This window comes from Lytechinus pictus, chromosome 18 (genome assembly GCF_037042905.1).
Source record: "Lytechinus pictus isolate F3 Inbred chromosome 18, Lp3.0, whole genome shotgun sequence".
Taxonomy (NCBI): domain Eukaryota; kingdom Metazoa; phylum Echinodermata; class Echinoidea; order Temnopleuroida; family Toxopneustidae; genus Lytechinus; species Lytechinus pictus.
In genome coordinates, this window is record NC_087262.1 from 23337734 (window position 1) to 23361374 (window position 23641).

At 36.8% G+C, this 23641-nt stretch overlaps 2 protein-coding genes across 2 annotated transcripts; both read right to left on the bottom strand.

The window, feature by feature from the left end:
• Positions 1-2726: 2726 nt before the first annotated feature.
• LOC129282080 (muscarinic acetylcholine receptor M1-like) lies at positions 2727-3997 on the bottom strand. Its single transcript, XM_054918016.2, has one exon. It carries the CDS (start codon positions 3903-3905, stop codon positions 2727-2729), a length of 1179 nt encoding a protein of 392 aa, XP_054773991.2. The 5' UTR covers positions 3906-3997.
• Positions 3998-7863: 3866 nt separating this feature from the next.
• Positions 7864-22097, bottom strand: LOC129281285 (steroid 17-alpha-hydroxylase/17,20 lyase-like). Its single transcript, XM_054917226.2, has 9 exons — positions 21290-22097; positions 19433-19606; positions 18582-18675; positions 17907-18065; positions 15336-15544; positions 14483-14614; positions 13746-13985; positions 9635-9733; positions 7864-8776 (listed from the first exon to the last, which is right to left on the bottom strand). Exons 1-9 carry the CDS (start codon positions 21477-21479, stop codon positions 8523-8525), a joined length of 1551 nt encoding a protein of 516 aa, XP_054773201.2. The 5' UTR covers positions 21480-22097; the 3' UTR covers positions 7864-8522.
• Positions 22098-23641: the final 1544 nt, after the last annotated feature.

Consider the following 23641-nt stretch of genomic DNA (forward strand, 5'->3'; position numbering starts at 1 on the left):
ATCCCGGGTTCGAAACTCGGCCATGAAATCATACCCTTGAAGAAGGCATTTTATTTACACCCCTCTTTCTTGACGGTGAAGTTAACAGTTGGTACCAGACGTAAATAATTGATCCGAATGATACGCACTAACCCCCACTCATAGCAGGGAAATCTATCCTGCTGATCCAGATGTAAACTTAATAATTTTGTTGATTTTTGTGCTGCGATCAGTTCAGGCGAGGCGAGAGGGTACCCGCACTGTTAAAATAAAACTGTAAAAAAAGTAATTATTACTGGCAGCTGGGACAGTATGGACTGTTGAATTAGGATCGGCTGTAAAAATGCAAAAATACAAAAAAAAACCACCATTTTAACATTCATTTTACATGAAAATCGCTTTTAATTTACAAATACGAATATTATTTATACGATAGATAGCACTGCAATCAACGTAACAATAGTTCGTTGGTATTGTTATATTGGATTATATATTTTACTTTGTTTTACATTTAACTTGTAATTATACGTTACATATCACTGCATAAATACGTTTGGTTTGTTAAATCATTGTGTCGTCTGTTTTTTAGAGGTAAACATCCTGTAAATTTACGATTTTTCTTTGTAAAATTACTAGTATTTTTAACAGTGCGGCCGGATTTATTCGAATGCATGCACAACCGATTATTACAAAGCGCTGTAAATTGAAATTGACATCGGCACATAACATTGACAGAGTTACATACTATTCAAATGTATCACTGACGATAAATAGCACTTCGAAACCAAATACCTACTTAGCCCAGTTGATTTTATATATACACAACAAAAAAGTAAGTCCCCCCTTAAACAAACATACATAATTTCTGAACCAAATCGAGTTTTTAATATATTTTTACATGAGCGTGTAGGTAATTTTATAAACTACCCTCTGAGTAAATGTTATGGACGTATTTTATGTCATGCTTCAGTGAGCACCGCCAGAAGGCAAAATTGTCACTTTTCAAAAGTCACAAGCCAAATATCATGATTTTGATTCCACTTTATTGGAACGAATTCCACATTATCATCATGAAAAATCGTCAGGTTTGTAAAAGGTACTTTCTAAAAGACTATACAAGTTTTTGGCTAAACTTCACGGTTCAATAAACACAAGTTAAAATTTGCTACAATTTGATTTTTTACACATTTCTATCGATGAAAATGATCGAATATGATGACAGTTATTTTTGGGAAGAGTATCTTAAACAATATTCATCGTTTCACGGATCAATGAACATTTAATGAAAGCAAAAAATATGAATTTCAAATATCATAGGCAAGTATTGTTTCATTTTGGTAACTGAAAGGATCTTTTCTCAACTTTTTTCGTTATGTTCATGACCAATTAACATGTTCAATGATTTAAATGCGTTTAATTAAACATTCACGCTTGAATGAACATGTGGAATGTGATTAGCTCTTTTTTACGTTCTTGGAAAAAATGAAATTGCTAGCTATGGATATCTGTCACAAACCTACTTGCATAGTTCACTTGATTTGATTTTTTTTTAAATCCCGATGTCTAATGCTTCAGTGAGCACACAATTTTCGAAAATTATGCAAATGAGAAGAAAGTTCAAGGCCTTGGCCCCACTCTGTTCCGTATCGAATGATTATTTTGATGTCCGCGCCTTTTGGATAGTATTAATCTGAAACCATGTGCGAAGTTTCATGAAAAAATTGTTGGCAGAAGTAACAAAAACCGTCCATGAAACAAACCCTCATTTCATTTTTGTTAAAATTTTGACTTCCTCTCTCATAGACATTGTGTACACTATGGGTGCATATTTTTAAGAATAGGTGACCCCTTATTCATTATGGTGGAACCTTTTTTCAAGGTTTTCTTTAGCAATGTCATTTGGCAGTTATGTTTATCAACCTACGGGCAGAATTATGTGCAAAAATGAAATCGATATGTTTATTTATGGATGAGTGAGCATGTATCAAAGTGTGAAAAGGGGCATTTTCAATGTCACAGACTCATTTTGAGGAGTCATATAGTGAATAATGGGGGCAACTTAATCGCTTTTGTTTTTATCATCCATCAGTTTTATCACCACGCACTTACCCAAACTTTTTACACTTTCATGGTTAAGCAAGCACATTAAAAACTTGGGAATGAATACTCTTTATACTGCATAAATTGTATTTTTTTCCTAGCAATTTCTCAGGATCAGTTGAATTAATGGACAAATCAGTGGTGGATCCAGAATTTTTAAATGGGGAGGGGCTGAGTAATTGGGGGAGCCACCAACATTTTCCAATTTTAACATGTTTTAACAAGTTGTAGGGGATACTGCCATAAACCCCTATGATGATACGTCACAAAACATTGTGCTCTCTCAACCATAAGCATGCGATATCAAAATTTTGTGTGAGGTGGTTAAATGATGGATAGTAAAACAGCATTAAAACCATAAATTCACCTAAAACAACCTTTGTCCAACTTTGTATTTACACAATCTGAAAAACGACTCTTGTGACTTTCACAAAATGTCATTTTAAATTCAATCTTTGATTACTCATGCATGACTCAACCGATCAATCTCACTTTTCACCAGGAGTTGCATAATGAATGTAGAAAACCATCTACGAAACACACTTATTTCGTTCAAAAGTTACAGCAATTTGATTGAGGGGGGACTTACTTTTTTGTTGTGTATATATATAGAAAATCTCCTTTCGGCTGTAATTAGTTGTTTTTATCTACCTCTTTAGCACTTTCAAAACATCCTCTCTAAACTTCTTGTTGATAAGTCCATATATAACTGGATTGATGATTTGATTTACTGCAAACAGGTCCCGCAAGAGTGCTATGATGAGTTCCACAAAAACGTTCAATTCTGTAGAGATCAATCGCTCGAAGAGGGTCACAATTATAACCTCTGGAACCCACGTAAGGAAGTAAATCACCGTCACGGCTAGCATCATCTTCGTCGTTTTATCAAGAGGCGCTCTTTTAGATTTCACTTTATCGGTCTTCCCTTTTCTATCTCCTTCACCACGTTCATTCTGAGCAGTGGATGCAATATTTTGTTGCGAGAGGGCGTTGTTGTTTGAGACACTGTCGACAGTATTTTCCTTCCAAGCTTGTCTGTCGGGGTGCAGGGTAGCAGATTCGTCAGGATGAATGGAGCCCGAGACAGAAGGAACTGTAGAAGCTCCATCGTTTGAGATTCCGTGGCTGATGTGGTCCTCTGCAGTGTTGGTTACAGATGGAGCGACACGGGACCCTCTGGGCTGAGCTCTCATCGTTGAACCCGCTCCACCTGGCTGCAACCCCGGAGCTCCAAACATGCGTGCCCGAACTTTAGAGTGGCCTTTGACGTTCCTATAAATCATTCCATAACAACCGAACGCTATCGCGAACGCTATCAGATAAATGGTACTCGTAGTAATGTCTTGAAAGTCACCTTGAGCGCTCTGCGCGCAGATGACACCGTCGTCCTGCTTCTTCAAGGTTAGGAAGAGTAGAAATGGCGTATTAAAGCCAAAGCAAAAAAATGTGCAGATAGTCACGGTAACCTTTGCTCGTCGGGGACTGGTTTTGATTCTGATTGGATGGCAAATCTTGAAGTAACGATCGATTCCTATCAAGACCATCAGCAAAAGAGATAGGAAAACAAGAGAGACATAAGCGAAAACGAAAAGCTTGCAGAAAATGATGTTTGCGTATGTCTCCATGCTGTTGTAGACGATGGCGGGGCTGAGTAAGCAAACTCCTAGATCTACCACAGCGATGGCCATGATGTATATTCGGGTACTGCCACCTGTCTTTCGTTTCCTGTACACCAACAAGATGGAGATATTACCTGGGATTCCCAGGAAAAAGATAATGGTGCGAGTGATAATCTGCATCCAAACTCCGGCATCCATTTTGAACATAGTTCCAGGAGGGCTAAAATCAGGATACAAGATATGATGTTATGCGAAGTTCCAGCAAATGACGTTCTTACGTCTAGAGTCCAATTTTACGATATATGTTTAGTTCGTTTCCGATATTTTTGTATAAGTTTTTTTTTCGAGATCAGACGTTTGTAAATGTCTCCCGTCTCTATAGTCTCCTATCTTAATGGAAACTACCAGCAGCTGGACAGCTTAAAGTATCTGCATCAGACCATGGACTTTATAGTTCCTGCTCAGACTATATCAGTGTGGGTTGGAAAGAATACAGATATATCCGCATCTTCTTTAAATATAAATGTAAATCTTTTTCACCAAACTTTGAGTTATTGACTTGTTATCTATTAATGAAGGCATCAACGTCCCTTCAGGTTTAAAGATTCTTGCAGATGTTGTCATTGTGTGTGGGGCGGTTGGGTCATACATCCATGCTTGGCTGTAGGCGTTGTCTATTTAATCAGGTAAAAAAAAAGATTTTTGCTGACGTCCATTTCCTTTCATCGTTGTATATTCTTTGAAAGACACCCAAGTAATCTCCCAGCGGAAAGATATACTCTTTAATGCTTATTCTAGATATTACCGCTGCTTATTAAGACTTAATCATGTCGGCTTTGACAACCTTGAGTTCTATTAAAAATTGATTATCGAATTATATATCAATGTAACCCAAAAGGCTTGGTCGAGTCGCACTATCTGACGCTGATCCTCTTAGCGCTAACTCAAATATAATGATAAATGGCGAAAAAAAGTTGAAATCATGGCAAAGGATGGAAATAAGCACGAACATAAATATTTAATTGCAGGGTGTTTCATAATACCCTGAAATACCCTGGATGTAATCATCAATCTTTACAGTAGAAGTTGCTAATTCATTCCTTTATGTACTTTAAGATTGCGAGTTTCTTGAGAATGAATTTACTTCCAATAGTTCAACAAATCCAAAAGCATTCAGACAAGACCCTGGGATTGAGGCAAGGATTATGTTCCATATAGCGAAGGGACCGAGAGGAGACAAGCCAGATGTGATCAGGTACATGACGTCTTGCAAAGAGATACCAGGCGCGGATTCAGAGTTGAAATTTTACGGGGGGGGGGGGGAGGACAGACGTACGCGCTTCACCACAAGAGCTTTTTGGATCTGCCAGCCTCAATACGTGTGCAGGAATAGCGTTAGAGTTTGTTCATAAGGAAGACTGGTTGTTGATTGATTGCCACAATCTGGTTCATAGGGTATGATAAACACAAGCCAAGTAGCCAGTGGATCTGAAATCTTCCTCCTTCTCCCCCAATTAACTTGTCTTGATATAGAAATTACAAGTCAGTATTTCTTTTTTTTAGAAAGTGGAAACTTAGTCAACTTATGCGACGCCCAATGCGGATGGTACTACAAGACAAGTTTTTTAATGACCATAACTAGATCTTGATAATCTTTTGAAACATCTTCTATTTTCAATCCTTATTCAAACCATCTCTTGACGATACCATCGGAAAAAGTGAGTCATAGGAATGATTAAAGTATGTATCATGTTTTCCTTTAGCACTGTGATACAACTTAAAGATAAATCAAGTTAAGCATGTTAAGTTTACAGAAGGCGGAAAAAACGGATATTAGTAATGATAAATGCATTTAGTGGTTTGAATACCTGCCATTGGGAAAATTGACGTAAGTAAACCTTGATATTTTCATCTATAGGCCTAAATTACATCGTGGTGATTTGGTTATGACATCTGAAAGCAGGAGGTATATACCTTAAGATGATTATCTATACAAATTTGAATAGGGATTACCTTTTACCTATCCATCAAACAGTTCTAAAACCTATTTCCTAAGAATGGTTATTCATCAACTGAAACGACTGTATTGCATATACATGTATATTTTTTTTAATTTCGACTTTTCGTCAGTCATAAAAAGAAGTTGTATATTTCGTGGTAGGTTTTATTTTCTGCATTATCATCTACGAAATGTAAAACGAATTTGATTGATGTAAAAATTTGATACTAGGCGATGCCAGGAAAAGCTACGTCAGTGTGAGTATATAATATATTTTAGAAAATGGTTTAAACAATACTGGGTTAAAATGATATTAGGATATGGCTTTGTTTAGTAAAATTACACCAACCCTGCGAGAGTTGGTTAAAAAATTAGCAAAATTGACTGATGAAATATACATTTTGCCCAGTAAGGCTTTTATGAGAAGATAGAATATTATTAGTATTAATTATTAGAGAAATCTGTATGCCTTTATACCTTTCCAACTGCCGATTTGAATATCTATGTATTCTCCATTGAAAATCCTGCGCACATTAATCGTGCATTGGGGCTGTGTCTGTGGTTGGTGAGGGATGTACCGTACTTGCTTGCCTTTTGTTTCGAAGACTCGATTAATTGCTGATAATGGCGAACATAATCTGCGAGAATGAACCTTTAAGTATGTGTGTAAGTGTGTGTGTTTGTGTCTGTGTGGCTTAAGGATCGATGTACTTCTAATTTACCATGCTTCCAGTTGGCTGTATTATATGCTATTACATGGTTTTAAAAGTTTTCGTGTTGATCATGGCATCTGTACACTAAGAAATTCGGGTTCAATTTTACACCCCTAGGGGTGCACAGGCTTGTCCCTATACGAGTACCCCTAGCGGTGCACACGTACACCCCGAATAGGGGTGTACAGTGTGCACCCCTATTTGGGGTGACCATCTGCACCTTAGAGGGTGTAAACGTCTACCCCTTAGGGTGCATAATGTACCCCCACCTAAAATAGCAAAAAAGATTGTCGAGACTACTGGTCCATTCACTTTCTGTATCGTTTTTTTTAGTTACCTTAGTTGGGATTTGAACTCACCTAGTTTTATGTGTAGTCAAGATTCTTCCCGCTATGCCAGCGAGAAGCGCTGAAACCTGATGAGGTCTCTAGCGATATGATCCGATACTTTTTTGACTTGTGCTGATAGTTGAGATTCAAGTAGCTCTATTTACTGATTCTCCAAAAGTACAAAAGTATACGTAATCAACGTGTTTTTGAAACAATTATCATCACATAAATATTTTACAAATCATTTCAGGTAAAGTGTGGCGTTAGTGCATTGTTATTTCGGGTAATCTTCGATCACAAATCAACTTTATATATACCATACGTCTATCAGCGAGACTGGTGGGGTGCACGAAAAGAGTACATGGGTGTACAACAGACACGTACTCTCGCATAAGAGCTAACTTGTACCTCGATGGTATTAAGGGGTGTACGCACGTATCGTACACCCCATTTGCACCGAGATTTCTTAGTGTGTGTGTGTGAGTGTGCTTGTGTTTAATTATAGGAGAGGGTGTGTGTGTGTGTGTCGGCGAGGTTACATTTGGATGCGCATGCTGTGGATTCATGTGATGATATAGTAATCTTCAGAGAAGTTAATGAATACGTATATATTTTTTTTATTCATATGCGATATTATTGTCTATCGTATTTTTTTTCTTTAAAGTAAGCAAACAATGTTTTGATTAAAACGATTTGAATAAAATGGTTTAGGCCTGCCCTAATTGCCCCTATAAAGAGGTAATCTTTATCTGAATACATACACTCACACAATTCAAACATACTACCACGTAACTAAATACACGGATTCACAAACGCACGTGCACACTGACACCCACACACCCATTCTCCCTTCCTCACTCTCATGTGTACACCCATACCCAAGTATAATGGTCACATACACAAATTCACACAGACACACACACTTAGCCAAACCATGCAATCCTCAATTATGAGTCCTTCTTTAAATTACATTACACCAATTTCCGACTGCCTAAGAGCGTAATAATGGAGATCCCTCTTGATATTCCCATCAATTTCGTTAAGAAATATCTAAATTCATCAACAAAAATATCCAACTCCAATTTACAATTTCTTGAATGAAGCAAAATATATAACTTATCAAGTAAGAGTGTGAATGTCACTCTTTATTCTATCACAATTGTATATTTAAGAACCATCATGAATAATACGAGCTGATTTTATGATAAGAATGGTCGGATGTTTATCATCAGACCTTTACACTTTATTTTGCTAACGCGATTGTATTATAATGCATTGCACGACTGTGTCTGAAAACACCATTGTTCCCTTGGACATAAAGTTGATTTATCTTCATAGGTTTGTTAAGATGAACTTTCCATCATATCCAGAATCGTATAAAATAACAAAATGTGTGAAGACAAGTTCATGGCATACAAATATCAAATATTCAAAAGAAAACAACATGATTAAAATGAGCTAGTTTTGTGATAACGATGGATGCAGTAAATTCATATTTGCTAACGCAATTGCATTGTAGTGCATTACACACTTATAGTTAAATTTACCGATGATCCCTTGGAAATATTATTTTTCATTACATTTTTCTTAATATCATAAACCTTCCATCATATCCAAGATAAAATGCCGTTTTAAGAAGGCGTTAGAATTTGAATGTGATATTAATGTTCCTTACATTAAATCAGAACACTACATACACTTTTAACATTAAAGGAATTCGGAGGTTGTTAACGCAGTTCAGGCCTATATCATCATCAGGAGAATTCCGATCTTACGTCCTATCCTATCTCTCCTCGATAAGAATCTCGTAACTTTGCAGAACTCGCCCTGCAGCCGTCTCGGGGAGGAGCTTCAGGAGGCACTTCCCAGAGCATCCGGGAACTTTCCGAAAGGTATAGTTCTGCATGAGCCATGTGAAGATGAGGAATAGATCGGCCTTAGCAACAGCTTCTCCAAGACAACTACGACGACCGGTGCCGAAGGGTTGAAAGCTCGATGGATGTTGACGAGTTGTCCCGCTCTCATCCAGGAAGTGCTCTACAAATGACATGATAAATATCAAAGAGGGGCGGGCGTTCAACATTCTGCTTTAATTAATACTTGAAACACTCAGTTATAAAGTAATGGCAAATACTATTCTTATATTAAGTTTGAATTATCTTGTGACGCTTTTTCTTCAACATTTTGGAGGGAATAAAACCAGTTAAAGACCTACAATCCACTGAGCAAACAAGTTGCTTATACATTGAAACATATACATAATTCATTTAATACACCCTCTCATACTGGGTCCCCATTCACAACAATGATACAATTAATTATGATAGAATAATTCTAATTGGTTCCTGGTAAATGTTCTAAACAAACTGCAGATATTACAACGATCTTGATTGGCCATCGCCAGTAATTTTAGAAATTGATTGTAAACATTTGTGCTACCACGGTTACTTATTCTGATTGGGTCTGGTGGAAGTGGTGGAGGTGAAAGAGCTGATATAGCGTATTACGCAGACGCTTTCTACAACGCACAAATTCCTTTGAAAATGCTAGTCAAATCAAAATGGACAGCTGAGAGGTTTTGGTCGAAAGTCCAAAGTCAGCAGATCGTCCGACGATTCGGACCGGGTGAAAAGCTGCAAATATGTCGTTTGTCCATAGTTCAGAACGACAATGCAGTTTTAATTCACTATTCTTCGACAAAGGCTGTTTTTTCATTAAAGGGCTTTTGACAATAGATTCCCGGCGTTACAGAAAACGTCTGCGTAGTGATTGCAAAAATTCCCTTACGTCACAGTCACGCCAACGAAACTGAAATAACGTAATAGCTTGTCAGTCTGGAGTAGGTTTTTAGTGTGCTAGTGGGACCATAGCACCAGAAAAGAGTATTAGACTTACCTGGTAGAAATGAATAAGGGTCTTTCCATTCCCTTTCATCGAAGTGCATCGAGTATTGGTTTAGAAGAATGATCGTGTCCTTTGGTATAAGAAAGCCACCTTTTGAGAGGGAAGGAAAATGAATTTAAAGTCAAGTTTTGTCTTTAATTTCAAAGCTCATTTCCGTCAATCAAAATATTTGATATTATCTACGTTCATGTCTGACCCCTTGAAAACATTAGTACATAAGAAATAACAATATTTGAAAAGTTGTAAAGTTGTAATTATAGCTATATATTCATGGTTAAGCTATTTGGTTGATTATCAAATTTTTAGCGATTTTAAGATGTCTCTAGACAAATTATCGATTGCATACGTATATTATCATGAATGTGTAAAGTAAACACTTAATATCTTATCTATGCCAGTCTCTGACTTGTCGACATCAAAAGCAAATCAATTAAACAACAAATCCTACTTGACATATAAAATCTGATTAACTTTGATACCAAAAATTAATTCGTGTCAAGTAAGAATTACACAAGTATGCCTTGTGAAAAAGCCGCGAATAATGACAAACACTTTGATCCCGATATCCTATAGTTATTCCTAGTGTAACATAAAGTTCGTTCTACTTTGATTATCTTGATCAAACACATTGCGTGGCGCTACGGGGGGGGGGGGGGGGGGGGCAGGGATTGTTCTTTCACGAAGTGACAAAAAGAATATACAATGAAAAAAATGAAGTAAAATCTTAATGAAGAAAGAAGAAATAAGAGTATATAAACAGATAATAATGCTAAAGACAGTGTCTCTTTAAATGCATTTAAACACAAACTCAACTTCTCCTGCTTCATTCTTGTCATTCTTCGTAACTGAAGTGACATTTCATATTTTCCCAACTTCTTCTATATTCAGATTACCTTAATATATTTTTACATGTTTTTCTTTGTTCTTTTGTTTTTTTACAATTACCTTTTTATAGTCCGGTTATATCATAGTTTAGTTTACTCCATGCTGCTGTATATCAATTTTAGTTATTTCACCATATTTCACGCAATATTGGTGTTATCAACAAAGTTAAGTTTTTTTTCCCACTTCCTCCCTAAAAATGCTTTATTCAACATTAATTTTACCATACTTAAATTATGGAGCAATTGTTTGGGGAAATACACACTCAACCTATACCTTGATAGAATATTATTTTTACAAAAGAAGGCATTGCGTGTTATTTTCAACTTGTCCTGGAGATCTCACACAGATGAGTTGTTTTTTAACAATAACATTCTAACAATAAAAACACTGTACCAATATAACTTAGGTTAATTCATGTATCAGTTAAACATTAATATGTTACCACTCATATTTAATTCTTCATTTAACAAAAACAAAACTCTTCACAAATATCCCACACATCAATCAGATGAATTCCATTTACCACTACCCGGACCATCCTTGCAAAATCATTTTTTACTTTTGAAGGCCCTAGACTCTGGGGAACTATTAATAAAAACATCAAAGAATCACCAAGCCTTAATTTTTTCAAATATAAGTTCAAAACATTTCTCCAAGATAACCATTGAATTTAACTCTTCATCACTCAAACTCTTGTATTTTTTTAAAATCAAACATGATTATCATGTCACGTACGCTTTTCCATCTCTTTCGTTTTCCTGTTGATCAGCGAGGTCCGTCTGTGAGTGCTGGGGCTGGATTCTGGAGACCTTTAATCTATCTTTTTCTTATTTCCTTTTCTATTTTAATTTCCCCTATTTTCCTTTTAATTTAACTGGTTCATGCTCAAGTTGTTATTTTGATTTTTATATGCTATGCACATAACAGGGATATTTATTAGGAGGCTGCACTCTACAAGCTCCGCTTTTTAGCAGCCTCCTCCATTTCCAACCTGATATGTAATAATCTTGAATATAATTTTTGTACAGGGATACTTGAAATATGTTTTGTTATTTATATGCTAAAATGTACAAAATAAACTGTAATTGTTGAAAATGGAAATAAACGAAATGAAATGAAATATCAAACTGGTATGGTAAGCCCCTCCCAAAAATGATAACCTCCTCTCCCTTTCCTGCTATGTTATCGTGTGTTTTTCTGTGAAATACCGTGTACCTCAGTCTGAATTTCACATTTGTTCGTTCCTTCCTCTTTCTTCTTTCCTATCTACAAATAATATCAAATTATTTATTTTCCTTTGACAGCATTACTTTCAGTGGACCCCCTCATTCCCATATGCTCTTTCTTCTACCGCTTTGTTGAATGTTAATACGCTAATTTGTATCTAAATCACATTACTTTGTTTTATGTTTGAATGGAAATGAAATAAAGAGTTGAACTAAAATCAATTGACTGAGTCGTGTAACCGTATATCCACCCCTGCAATTCGATTGGAGAATACAATAACCTAATATTTAGGTCGTCTTGTATGTCACCTTTTCAACGCACTGTTCCGCCGCCCTTGATCAAAGTGTCAACCGTGATATTTAGGACTGTGATTTCAACTGAAAATTATCATTGATAATGGTATTACCGGCCATGAACACTCATATACGTTAGGTAGAAATCAAATAAAAATTATCTTAAAAAAAGAGAACATGCATGGTTGTTAAGTAAAAATATTGCTCCATATATATTAAAAGGCTCTTTTAGGGTAAATCTTAAATCGACGTTGTTTAAATCTTACGCAATATTTGTCTTGATTTCAGTGAATATCAGACACACATGATTTTGTTCTATTTTAACCAATTAGCATGATTAGTGTATAAACCGTTAATCATGTTAATAGGGTGTGGTATAATGGAAATATGCATAAACAATGATGAAGGCATAATGTAAATGATTGCATAATCATTGGTTGTAAAATAATATAATTTCAATATGCAATTTCGTGAATGGGAAAAAGTTACCGTCAATGCATCATCAATGCAGTTTACGAGTATGAAGTTGTATATCTTCATTTTAAAAGCAGACGCTTTTCTACTTCGTCTACCCCTTTGGTCAAATCCGTTGTATTGCGTAATCTTGTTACACCAAAGTGCGTTCCCTTCATTGCTAAACACAGATCACATAAGCAAATAATTAATATAAAGTAAGTTTACCAACAATTGGTCACGTTTTGTTAGCTTTGTTTGCTGCTTCTTCCAATATGTTATCATTGGACTTTGGAAGATGATATAACTTTTGACATGATAGACAATTATGTTGTGTTAATTGCTCATATGTCTTACTTAATACAAATTACGTTATACGAGATTGAAAGGGTTTTTTAAGATGCTTTGTGCCAGTCTACATTCCTGCTGATTCAGGATTTACCAAAGAAAGAGGGACAATTTTTTATCTGACAAGCTAAAAAAAATGGAAAAGAAGAAGAAGATGACGATGATTAAGAAGAAGGGCGGTAATGGTTTTCCTAGGAAAGGATTTCTGAAAAGCATTCAACAACAGAATCATAGGAAGGCCCTTGAAAAAGAACGGGTTTTTGTTGCCCCCTGCATTCCAAGCTTGTGCATTACCCTAGAGAAGCTTTATTAATTTAATACACCTTGCATTGTATATATCTTTACAAGTATAGAATAAGGTGGTGAGCAATTCAGACAGATTTCGAAATGATATTATGAATAATAATGATAACGATAGCAATGACTATGATGCCTTGATGATGACGGTGATAATAACAATAATAACAGTAATACTACTACTACTACTACTACTACTACTACTACTACCACTACGAGTAAAAATGATAATAATAATAATAATAATAATGATGATAATAATAGCAATACAAATATTGATGATAATAATAGATGATAATAATAAGGATAATAATAATAACAATTGTAATAATATCAATGAAAAATATACTAAGAACAGTACATGTACTATAGAGATCATAATAATGATAATGAGATAATAAATACAATAATGATTGTTGATTCATTATTGTCATAAACAAACAATGGTGTGTATGATATAATAATGATAATGGTATTGATTGGACAGTGATAATGAAACCTCTTCTCTGAGTAATATCATGTACTATAATTAATCTGCTTTCACAAAATCATGGTAATTGATTATATCATGGTCTTTTTAATACTCCTAATGTACTCACGGAACTCGGTATCCACCATAGTTGAATGGGGTACTCCGACAGGTCCTACGGTGCTATATCGTATCATTTCATACAGTGTGGCTTCCGTGTAAGGAAGCTTACCGCGATCGCCGATGACCGGGTAACGACCAGGCCCGATCTCGACGTCGATTTCATGTTGTATTTTAGCCTGGATATCAGGGTGCTCGGTCATCAGAGCGATTGCCCAATAAAGTCTTTGCATCGATGTCTCTATTCCAGCTATAAAGGGAATGACAAAAAGAAAGTGACACATCCCATACAGTCTTATAAGCCTCTCCAATTCATTCCTGCTCTTTTATTTCATTCTTCTCAGTCATCTCTTTCTTCTTCTTGTACGTCGTTTTTCTCTTATTTTTCCTCTTCCTTCTCCTCGTCCTCTCCCTCTTCTTATTATTCTACTTCACGTACTTCATCGTCTTATCTCACTTCTCTCCTCTCTTCATCGTCCCCTTCTCTTCTATTTCGTTCCTTTTTCTATATTTCCCTTTTCCTATTTCTTTTATCTGTTTAACGTTTACGTTTCTTCCCCTCTTTCTTCTTAAATTTTTTCTACCTCCTCCTATTTATGTTTATTTCTCATTCTTTCTCATATTTTTCTTCTTTCCTACCCCATTTCTTTCTTTTTTTTCACTTCGAAGGATCAAGCAACTTTTCCCGAAGGACCTTTTGTTTTTCAAAATCTCAGAGCTTTTTTTATCCATGATAATATGTTTTACCTAAAAAGATATCGTTGACTGTTTGGGCTAAGTGGGTGTCGGACAAATTCTTTGATATTTCCCTGTCTTCATCGCTCTCCTTGGCTTTCATCTGGGCTAAAAGCATTAGGTCACAGAAATCCCGAGCATTATCTGAAAAAAAAATAGAAAGACACCGACTTCATTCATATAAAACTAACATTTTAAACGCTTACCAAGGAAACAACCAGTTTTTGAATTATTTTTTTTTTCAATGTTTTAATCAGAAATTGAGTAGGCCTTTTAAAAGAAATTTGTCTTTCACAATATCCAAAGGATGAATGTGAGGAAAAGAAAAAAAATATAGCTTCTAATCATACAGCTCTTAACAAAATCAAAGGGTCCGATAATATTGACTAAATAGAAATGACAGAAACAAAGTCGAAAATATCAAACGCAATAAAAACTAAAACTTTAAAATGATTAGTGTGATTATTACACTCAGTTTGTCATCGTAATACCTATAAGGTTGAATTTTTCTATACTATTGATTACAATGGCATAATGAGTAAAAAATGTTGAGGGGCCAGATATGGCGAATCGCGTTAAATTGTGAAAAGTTGCTAGCGAGCGAACCGAGCGATCAAAAGTTTTTAATTTTTTTATTACAAAAATCCAATTTTGTGATAGATTTGTCATAATATTCAGAAAATAATATCACATTTCATCCTTCTCTCTTTTCTTTTCTGTCCTTTTCTATTTTTTTTTCTTGGTCGTGATTTTCGTTTTCTGGGGGTGGGGGGGGGGGGGGGGGAGGGGTTGGCTTTTGCCCCAAGCCCCTCCATCTGTACGTCTGTGATTAATTACAACTTGCTAGTCTTAACAGTGTATCTACCTTGATTTAAGGTCTCGCGATGACGCTGAAGCTGAGGCGACGTCCACTCCATGTACTTCTGCTTCATTTTCCGGATGTATCTGGCTCCACCAAATGACATGAACCTGGCCCAAGGGAAGTAGTCCGCAACCAGACCAAACCCGACCTTCTCAGCCAGCTCCTGAGACATATCAATATACTCCATCATCCGGGGATCACTGAAGTCATAACTATTGGAGTTATAACATTAATTATAACATTAATTATGTTCACAAATGGAATCGTAACATAGCGATAGTATTGTAAAAACTTCGTATCGTTTACTCGTAGTCAACTACGATGCCATTAAAAAGTCGTAACTAAAGCCCCTTTCACAATTGACGTACGACCACTTGCGACCTTTTGGTCGTGCGACAGGCTGCAACAGGCATCAATCGCCAGTCATCTCATAATATCGCACAGAGGCTTTCACAGTTGCAACAGCTGTCGTACAACAAAAACAACCAGTAAAACCCGTTGCACGAGTAAGTCGCTTATGATCCTATTGTGCTCGTGCGATCACATGCGAGTGTTGCACGAGGGATTGCGAGGGGAACGGTCGCACACAACGGTAGTGCAATGTTGTAAGCCGTTGCGATCGGTCTTGCAACAGTCTTATGGCACATCATATTATCGCACCCAGTCGCAAGACAGGTCTCTGTACATGTAGGTCGCTAGCACATGTGCAAGTGTTGTACGACCTCCAGTCGAGTAAATGCGACTACTTAGTTGTGCCACCTCTCGCACCAAGTCGTGAAACGTTGAACAACACTCCCACGATGATCGCCCGACCGATGGTACGACCCCGGATACGAGCTGATGCGAGTGAATCGGTCGTATTTGATCGCGTTCGGATTTTGAACATGTTCAAAGTTCAGATGTGACCAGTCACGACCACCTCGAGTTCGTGCGACCGTCTACAACGAATGCGAGTGCTCGCAAGTCACCAAGAGATCGATCGTGCAACAGCAGAAAAAAACTGTTGCAGGCGGTCGTAAACTGGTCGGATGTCAATTGTGAAAGGGGCTGTACGGTCGCATACATGCGAATGCAACGGTAGTGGAATGTTGTAAGCCGTAATTTCGATCGGTCTTGCAACAGTCTTATATTATCGCAACCAGTCGCAAGACTGGTCTCTGTAGGTATCTAGCGCATGTGCAAGTGTTGTACGACCTCCAGTCGACTAAATGCGACTATACGTAGTTGTGTCACCTCTCGCACCAAGTCGTACAACGTTGAACAACACTCACACGATAATCGCCCGACCGATGGTGCGACCTGATGCGAGTAAATCAATCGTATTTGATCGCGTTTGGATTTTGAACATGTTCAGATTCAGATGCGACCAGTCACGACCACCTCCGACCACCTCAAATTCGTGCGTTCGTCTAAAACCACTGCGAGTGCTCGCAAGACACCAAGAGATCGATCGTGCAACAACAAGAAAAAACTGTTGCAGGCGGTCGTAAACAGGTCGTACGTCAATTGTGAAAGGGGCTTAATGCACCACTAACACCCCATTTCCCTGCTAATCTTACGACCTCCCTACGGTCGGGTAAGGCGATCGTACGATTTTCGTAGGGATTAACGATCATCGTAGGGTCTACGATTTTGCTTAACATAAACACACAATTTCCCTGCTATTCTTACGACCTCCCTACGGTCGGATAAGGCGATCGTACGATTTTCGTAGGGATTAACGATCATCGTAGGGTCTACGATTTTGCTTAACATAAACACCCCATTTCCCTGCTAATCGTACGACCTCCCTACGGTCGGGTAAGGCGATCGTACGATTTTCGTAGGGATTAACGATCATCGTAGGGTCTACGATTTTGCTTAACATAAAATCGTAGACAGTAGCCACATACGGTGTCCTGCAAAAATCGTACACCACTCCAACGTATGACGACCGTTGCTAATGGAAACGAGGCATACGGGATGATGGATATTATAATGATGATATTAGCTGTGGTGATAATCACTGAAAATGAAAAAATGAAAATCCATATTTTATTGTTCAAAATAGAAATCTGAGAATATTTTTAATCATTTTCCCAAGCTGATCGCTGACCCGGCAGCCACTGTGCAGCGCCAGATCGACGAAGCTCTATTCCTTAAATGTTGAACGCCAAACAGGGTAGCAACAACTCCCATCTTCAGTTTTTACGTCTTCTGGTCTTATACAGCCAGGGTTTGAACTCCCAAATACCCGGTTGTTAGACGGACGCTCTACCAACTGAGCCAACACAAGTCATGTATGTTGACCTGAATAGCCATTGCGATTATAAAGATGACGAAATGAAGTTGGTTATACTAACGACAATGACGATGGAAATAACGGCGACGTTGGTGACAATTAAAATATCGCCTGCATCGGATCATAAATATTAATTTGGTAAACGTTTGAAAATGTCAACGCTGGCCAAAATGGCAAAGACAATACAGCCAATTCCATTTTTTTAGTCGGCTTGTGAAATAAAGATGAAATGAAATGACGAAGATGATGATCAGGCGACGATGGCAATAATGATGAGGATGATGATAACGTACCTTTCATTGAAGCACATTTTGGAGAACATATTGTAAAGGGTTAGGGTGATCATTAGCTTTGGATCGAATGGCTTCCCACTGTTCTCTTTCAACATTTGTTGTACTTGAGGAAAGACACCGTGGACCAAACTATCTAACTTCCGTCCTGTAGCAAATTGTCTAGAAAGAGTTTTGATAGAAAGAAGGAGGGACATATGGAGAGATAGAGAGGGAGAGAGAGAGAGGGGGTGGGAGAAATAAAGGGACAACAAGTGAGAAGGGCTGCGTGTAAGAGTGTGTGTGTAGGGGGGGTCTTCGTCACTAATACTAAAAAGCTTGCTTTATATAGAAGAGGCGTGTGATCGTGTCTTTCTGACGGTCCATGATGTACATGTACATGTAAATCTGCATCACACCCATCCCCTCCCAAACATTCATACTTAGTATCTGCCGAATCGGACATAGATTTTCAAACTTTATCTATCCATCTATCCAAAAAAGCGGCAAGCAATGTACATTTTTGCGTCAGTCTTGAGCATTAGCGCCTCCGTCGGGTCAGGTTGGATTTTCTTAATAGGTATTCACAGTAGGCCTGCTACAGTATCTTATACATTTTGTAATATTTTTGTTAGTATGAGGATACTACCTATTTATCCGATCATTTGATATGTCTATCATTTCAATTGCATCTCTTACCTGATAGCTGAATGGGCCAATTTTCGGTGTAGTTTCCAAGTTTCTGAGAAATTGCTGAAGACAATGTCTTTGAACCCATCAGAAGCAATTTCCGCTGTGAGAATAAAAAAATGGTCGAAGGTACAGGGGTATCAGAAAACATACATGGATAATCGAGTGTCATATATGCGAGGTGTTCCTCATGAATATGGAGCAGGAACTCTGTTATTCATTATGTTCAGTGAAATCATTAATTCATTGGAAATACAACCTGACCTGACCTGAACTGTACTTTTTATTTGTTAATATATTAATATAGATTTATTCTTGTTAGCCAATTGTATAAGAGGAACTATGAAGAATCTGATAATCATTTTCACGTTTATGTTCCTTCTGTCTAATGAACTTAGACCTGGGTTTAAAAATTGTCACGTATTTTGAAGAGTTTCGTTTTTAATCTATAGATGATCCTCGAGATAAAGTTCAAAATCAGGAATACGTTTGTAGGCAATACTTATCATTTCCAGACGGTTTAATACAAACACAAAAAGTTGATTGAATAGAAAGGTAGGCCGATGCTCGATTCCATGATACTTAAAGTAAACTCTGAATTCCAAGGATATCAAATAAATCCAGATTAGTTGTGAATAGTGACCAGCCGAATATTAGATTAAGATTCAAACCATTAAGATTTAAACATAAAGCTAAAGGATTTGAATTTAAATCATTTGAGATTGTAAAGTTAATCCTAAAGATTAAAAATAAATCCAAAATTTGGCTGGTCACCATTCACAGCCGATCTGGATTTATTTTAAATCCTTGCAATTTAGGGTATATCCAATGAAGGTACCGCTATTCTCTATTTATCCTACCTGAATAAATCTGAGGTCTTCCGCTAAATTCGACGCCATACTTCAGCATTGCTTCTTTGATGACCTCCTGATGATTTAGAACAACGACCCATCGTTCCCCGACCCGAAAACTAAAGATGTCGCCATATATTTTGGACCATTTGTCGAATAGAACTTCGCTGCTTGCTGTCAAATCTGTTATGTAGTTTGATTAAAAAAGGAAGTGGTTTTGACTGTATACTTACATAATGTGTGTAAAATTCAAGTGAAAATATTACGCTCTTATAATCATGATAATTATGAATGGACGGCGAATAAGTGAAGTATGAAAATAATTAACCTCAACGTTTTCCACAGACCCCGATATATCAATATTTGCCAACAACGGTTCGAAAATGTCACCGATCAATGAGCTCGCGTGTTTTCTTTTTATTATAGGTTTTCCCGTCCTATTTCGTCAAAATTTCAACCGATTTAATGATGTTATAATTCAATTTGCAACTAATTTGAATGACCTATAAGATCAATCTTTAAATTGCCAAATACTTATTTCAATTTAATTTTATTGTCATACGATTCATGATTATCACATTTAAACATGATTGTATAAAGAACGATCAAATTAAAATAGCTGAAGAAGTGTTTTCCAATTTGCACCGGTACCCTCCTTGAAAACGTTTAGGAATTCAAAATTATAAATATGCAATCACTTATAGGATATGGACAGTGTTTTTCGTTGGGGTTTTTATTTATTTTTTAACTTCTTTTGAATAACAATGGAAATGGGTTTTAGTTTAAAATTGGATGTTAACCATTTTACTGAAATTTATCATCCATCTGACAGACTATCATCGGAACAACAACTCGTTTTTGTTCTACTTTCATAACTATAGACTGTGGTCAATACCATGTCTAATATCCATTCCCTAACACAATATAAATTACAATTATGTAAAAAAAAAAGAAAAAAGAAAGAAAAAGAACAAGAAGGAGAAGTTGATGATGTTGAAGAAAAAAATACCTATACCATAAGTATAGGTCATCCACCCACTAACCAATCACTAATATAATAACTGTTTACAACCATATCCTATAAGTGTTACATGAATTACGTCTTTATCAAACATAATGAAATAAAATGATCAGAAAAAATTGAAATATAAGATAAAGCATGAAAAATACTGTATAACGTAATAAAATAAATGAACACAGAACCATGTTATCTTTATTTGGACGTTTAAAGTGCAAAAATGTGTGCCGATAAATGAAATTGAAAGTGGTATTTAATGCAAAATTAAACGATCAGTCCGTCGTAGCGAAATTCAATGACAACTTTGGGCTATTAATTTGAACGAATTTATCTCTAAATTGAATTTCTTCAAAATTCAGAGGAATGATATAGAACGGAATTGAATGCTGAATAAACGAAAATTAACCACGTGTGCAGTGGGTGGACAAAAATATTTTGAATTTGAACGTCCTTTCATTAATTTAAATGCAACTCTGATGAAATTGGACGGGAAAACCTATATTTGACAGAATTAGAAGACGAAAATAGTTTTATCTCGATTCCTTTCCGAATTCAAATTACGATCACACGTAGCAACGTACGTTTAGTATTTTTTCAGCTCACATGCGAAATGGCATATTTTAGTTTTATTCCATGCCAAACGTTCGCCAGCCAATACAAAGAACCCGTATATGATGTGGTTATATGTGAACATAAATTCAATCATTGAAAGTACTTATTGAAAATGAATCGACTAAGATTAGCTAAAAATTAAAACTGTAAGGATGTTTATGATCAAAGGTGCAATGAGTTTGTTGTTTGCTCATGAATAATAGCCTGTATATCCAATATAAGGGCCAATGACCTACCGAGCACATTTCCGATGATTGGCATACCAGGAGGTCCAGGAGGAAATCGGCTTGGTCTCCTTGTATTCTTTACGAGAACGACGACGACGATGCACAGGCAGATAGAGATCACCATACTGCCATAGCCATAGCCATCATTGGTCAATCCGATTGATTCGGTACTTATTGAACCAACGTCCATGATCATCATGATCAGAGTATATTTTTCATAGACCTATGATTATTTGCGGTTTTCTGTTCTCTCACTGCCCCTCAGTGAATTTGTCTTTCCGCTCTATATGGTACGCATCTGTTCTCATTCCATGTGGGGCTATTGTCTGCTGACCACGCTCTCCCTCAATAATAGGGCATTTTCGCAAGCACTACCCAAACGCTTTCTACAACTAACCAATTCCTTTGAAAATGCAAGCCAAATTACAATTGACAGCCGAGAGGTTTTTGTCGAAGCTGGTGGACCGGGACAATACGAATATTGCAAATACATGTATGTTGTTTGTCCAGAGTCTAAGACGACGCTGCTGTTTTGATTCACTGATTTTCGAGAAAGGCTGTTTTTGTCATTGAAGGGCTTTTGACAATATCTCAACTTTCCAGAAAGCGGCTGCGTATTGCCGCGAAAACTCTCTAATACCCTTTCTATCCACACATTTGCTTTCTAGAAAAACTCTTCGTTCCATTCACCTCCTTTCTTGACAGTCGTTATTTTTCCAGAGATCCGACAGTTGACAAGCTGATATCAAAATGTGCGCACTTGTCATAATTCAACAATGAATCTAATATTGTGCACTGCAGTCCTTATCGGGAAAGAAACAATGGTCTAAGGCTGCGAATCTAAATAAATGTTTGTTGTACAGCTAGTTAAGTCAATACAATCGTCTAGGTCGTTCATGTGAGACGTCATTGTTTGCTGCTAGGGTCAAGCATAGATAGAAAAGGGTCCACGGTCCGATTTTTTTTTTTTTTTTTTTTTTTTTGGGGGGGGGGGTGCTGGACATTTATTATAGACTGCTGCTTTTCAGGAGGGGTATCGTTACCCGCCCTGTTCATAGTTGTAAACTAATCCATCTCGAACCCATCCCCTCGCTCTCCCTCCCTTCCCCTCCTCTCGTTGTCTCTCTCTCTCCCACAAACACCCTCACACACACACACACCCTCACTCACTCACACACACACCCACACACACGCATTTTCTCTTTCCTACCCGATATCTCTCCATTTCTTTCTTCGACCCACCTCTTCTTAACATAATCATCCTCTCTTGTTCAATCATACTGCTATGTTCTATCATTGCTTTACTCCCTTTAACAGTGAGCCATAATGCACCCGGTCTACGATATTCATAGGATATGATAATAATAATGTGTCCATTTATATAGCACAGTTACTATGTGCATATACTCAACTGCACTTTGATACTTGGTATCATATCATTACCCTAGGATGTCCTAGGTTGATCATAAATGCTAGTCATGCATTACAGTGGCATACAGCGACCATGCGATATTCATACGGATTCAAAATCATCATAGTGTCTACGATTCTGTTAAGCGCCGAGTTATCAAAAAACATTAAAAGAAAAATCGTAAGCTCGTAGACATTAAACACATCGCGTGTGCATCGAAATGATCAGCGCAGGGGACAACGCTAACACCTTATCATCGTACTCAATGCTTGTTTGATTTTATTCAAATGAACTTCTTGTTGGGTTGAGTAACTCAACCCAACAAGAAGTTGATTTGAATAAAGTCAAACAAGCACAGGTAGCAATGTCAAATTCACCCCTCTTTCAACTTTATTAAGGCAATCGACTTTTGATTTGATTTTCATTTTTTGCTTGTTTTATATTTCTCTATTTATTCAACCCAACTGCTGCATAGACTTTGAACTTATAGATTTATGTCAATAAGCTTATAGAGGGGAGGTCGGGCTGGACGACAATAATGACCCATGATAACTTTACCATCAATGGAAAAAATGGTAACAATACCCATAACAACCAACTAACCAACCAAATTTCAGTCTTATACATTCAGATTTATTGGAAAAAAACAATTGTGCACTTAATTGTATTTTCATTATAGTAAGAACAAATGTATATGATTGTAAAATAAACAATACAATTCCTCTTTTCAGTATCATTAAATCCTCAGTAATCAATTATTACCAACATGAGAAATACATTGCCTAACTAAATTTCAAACAACGCAGATTTGACAAAAGATGGTTTCGATTGAAAAATCTCTTTATTGTTTGACTTCCACATGTAAAATTATTTTGTTACACTTGTCAGTTCATTGTTTATATCAGTGATTGTATTGTTCATTGTACTCTGTATCTATTGATTTTTTATTG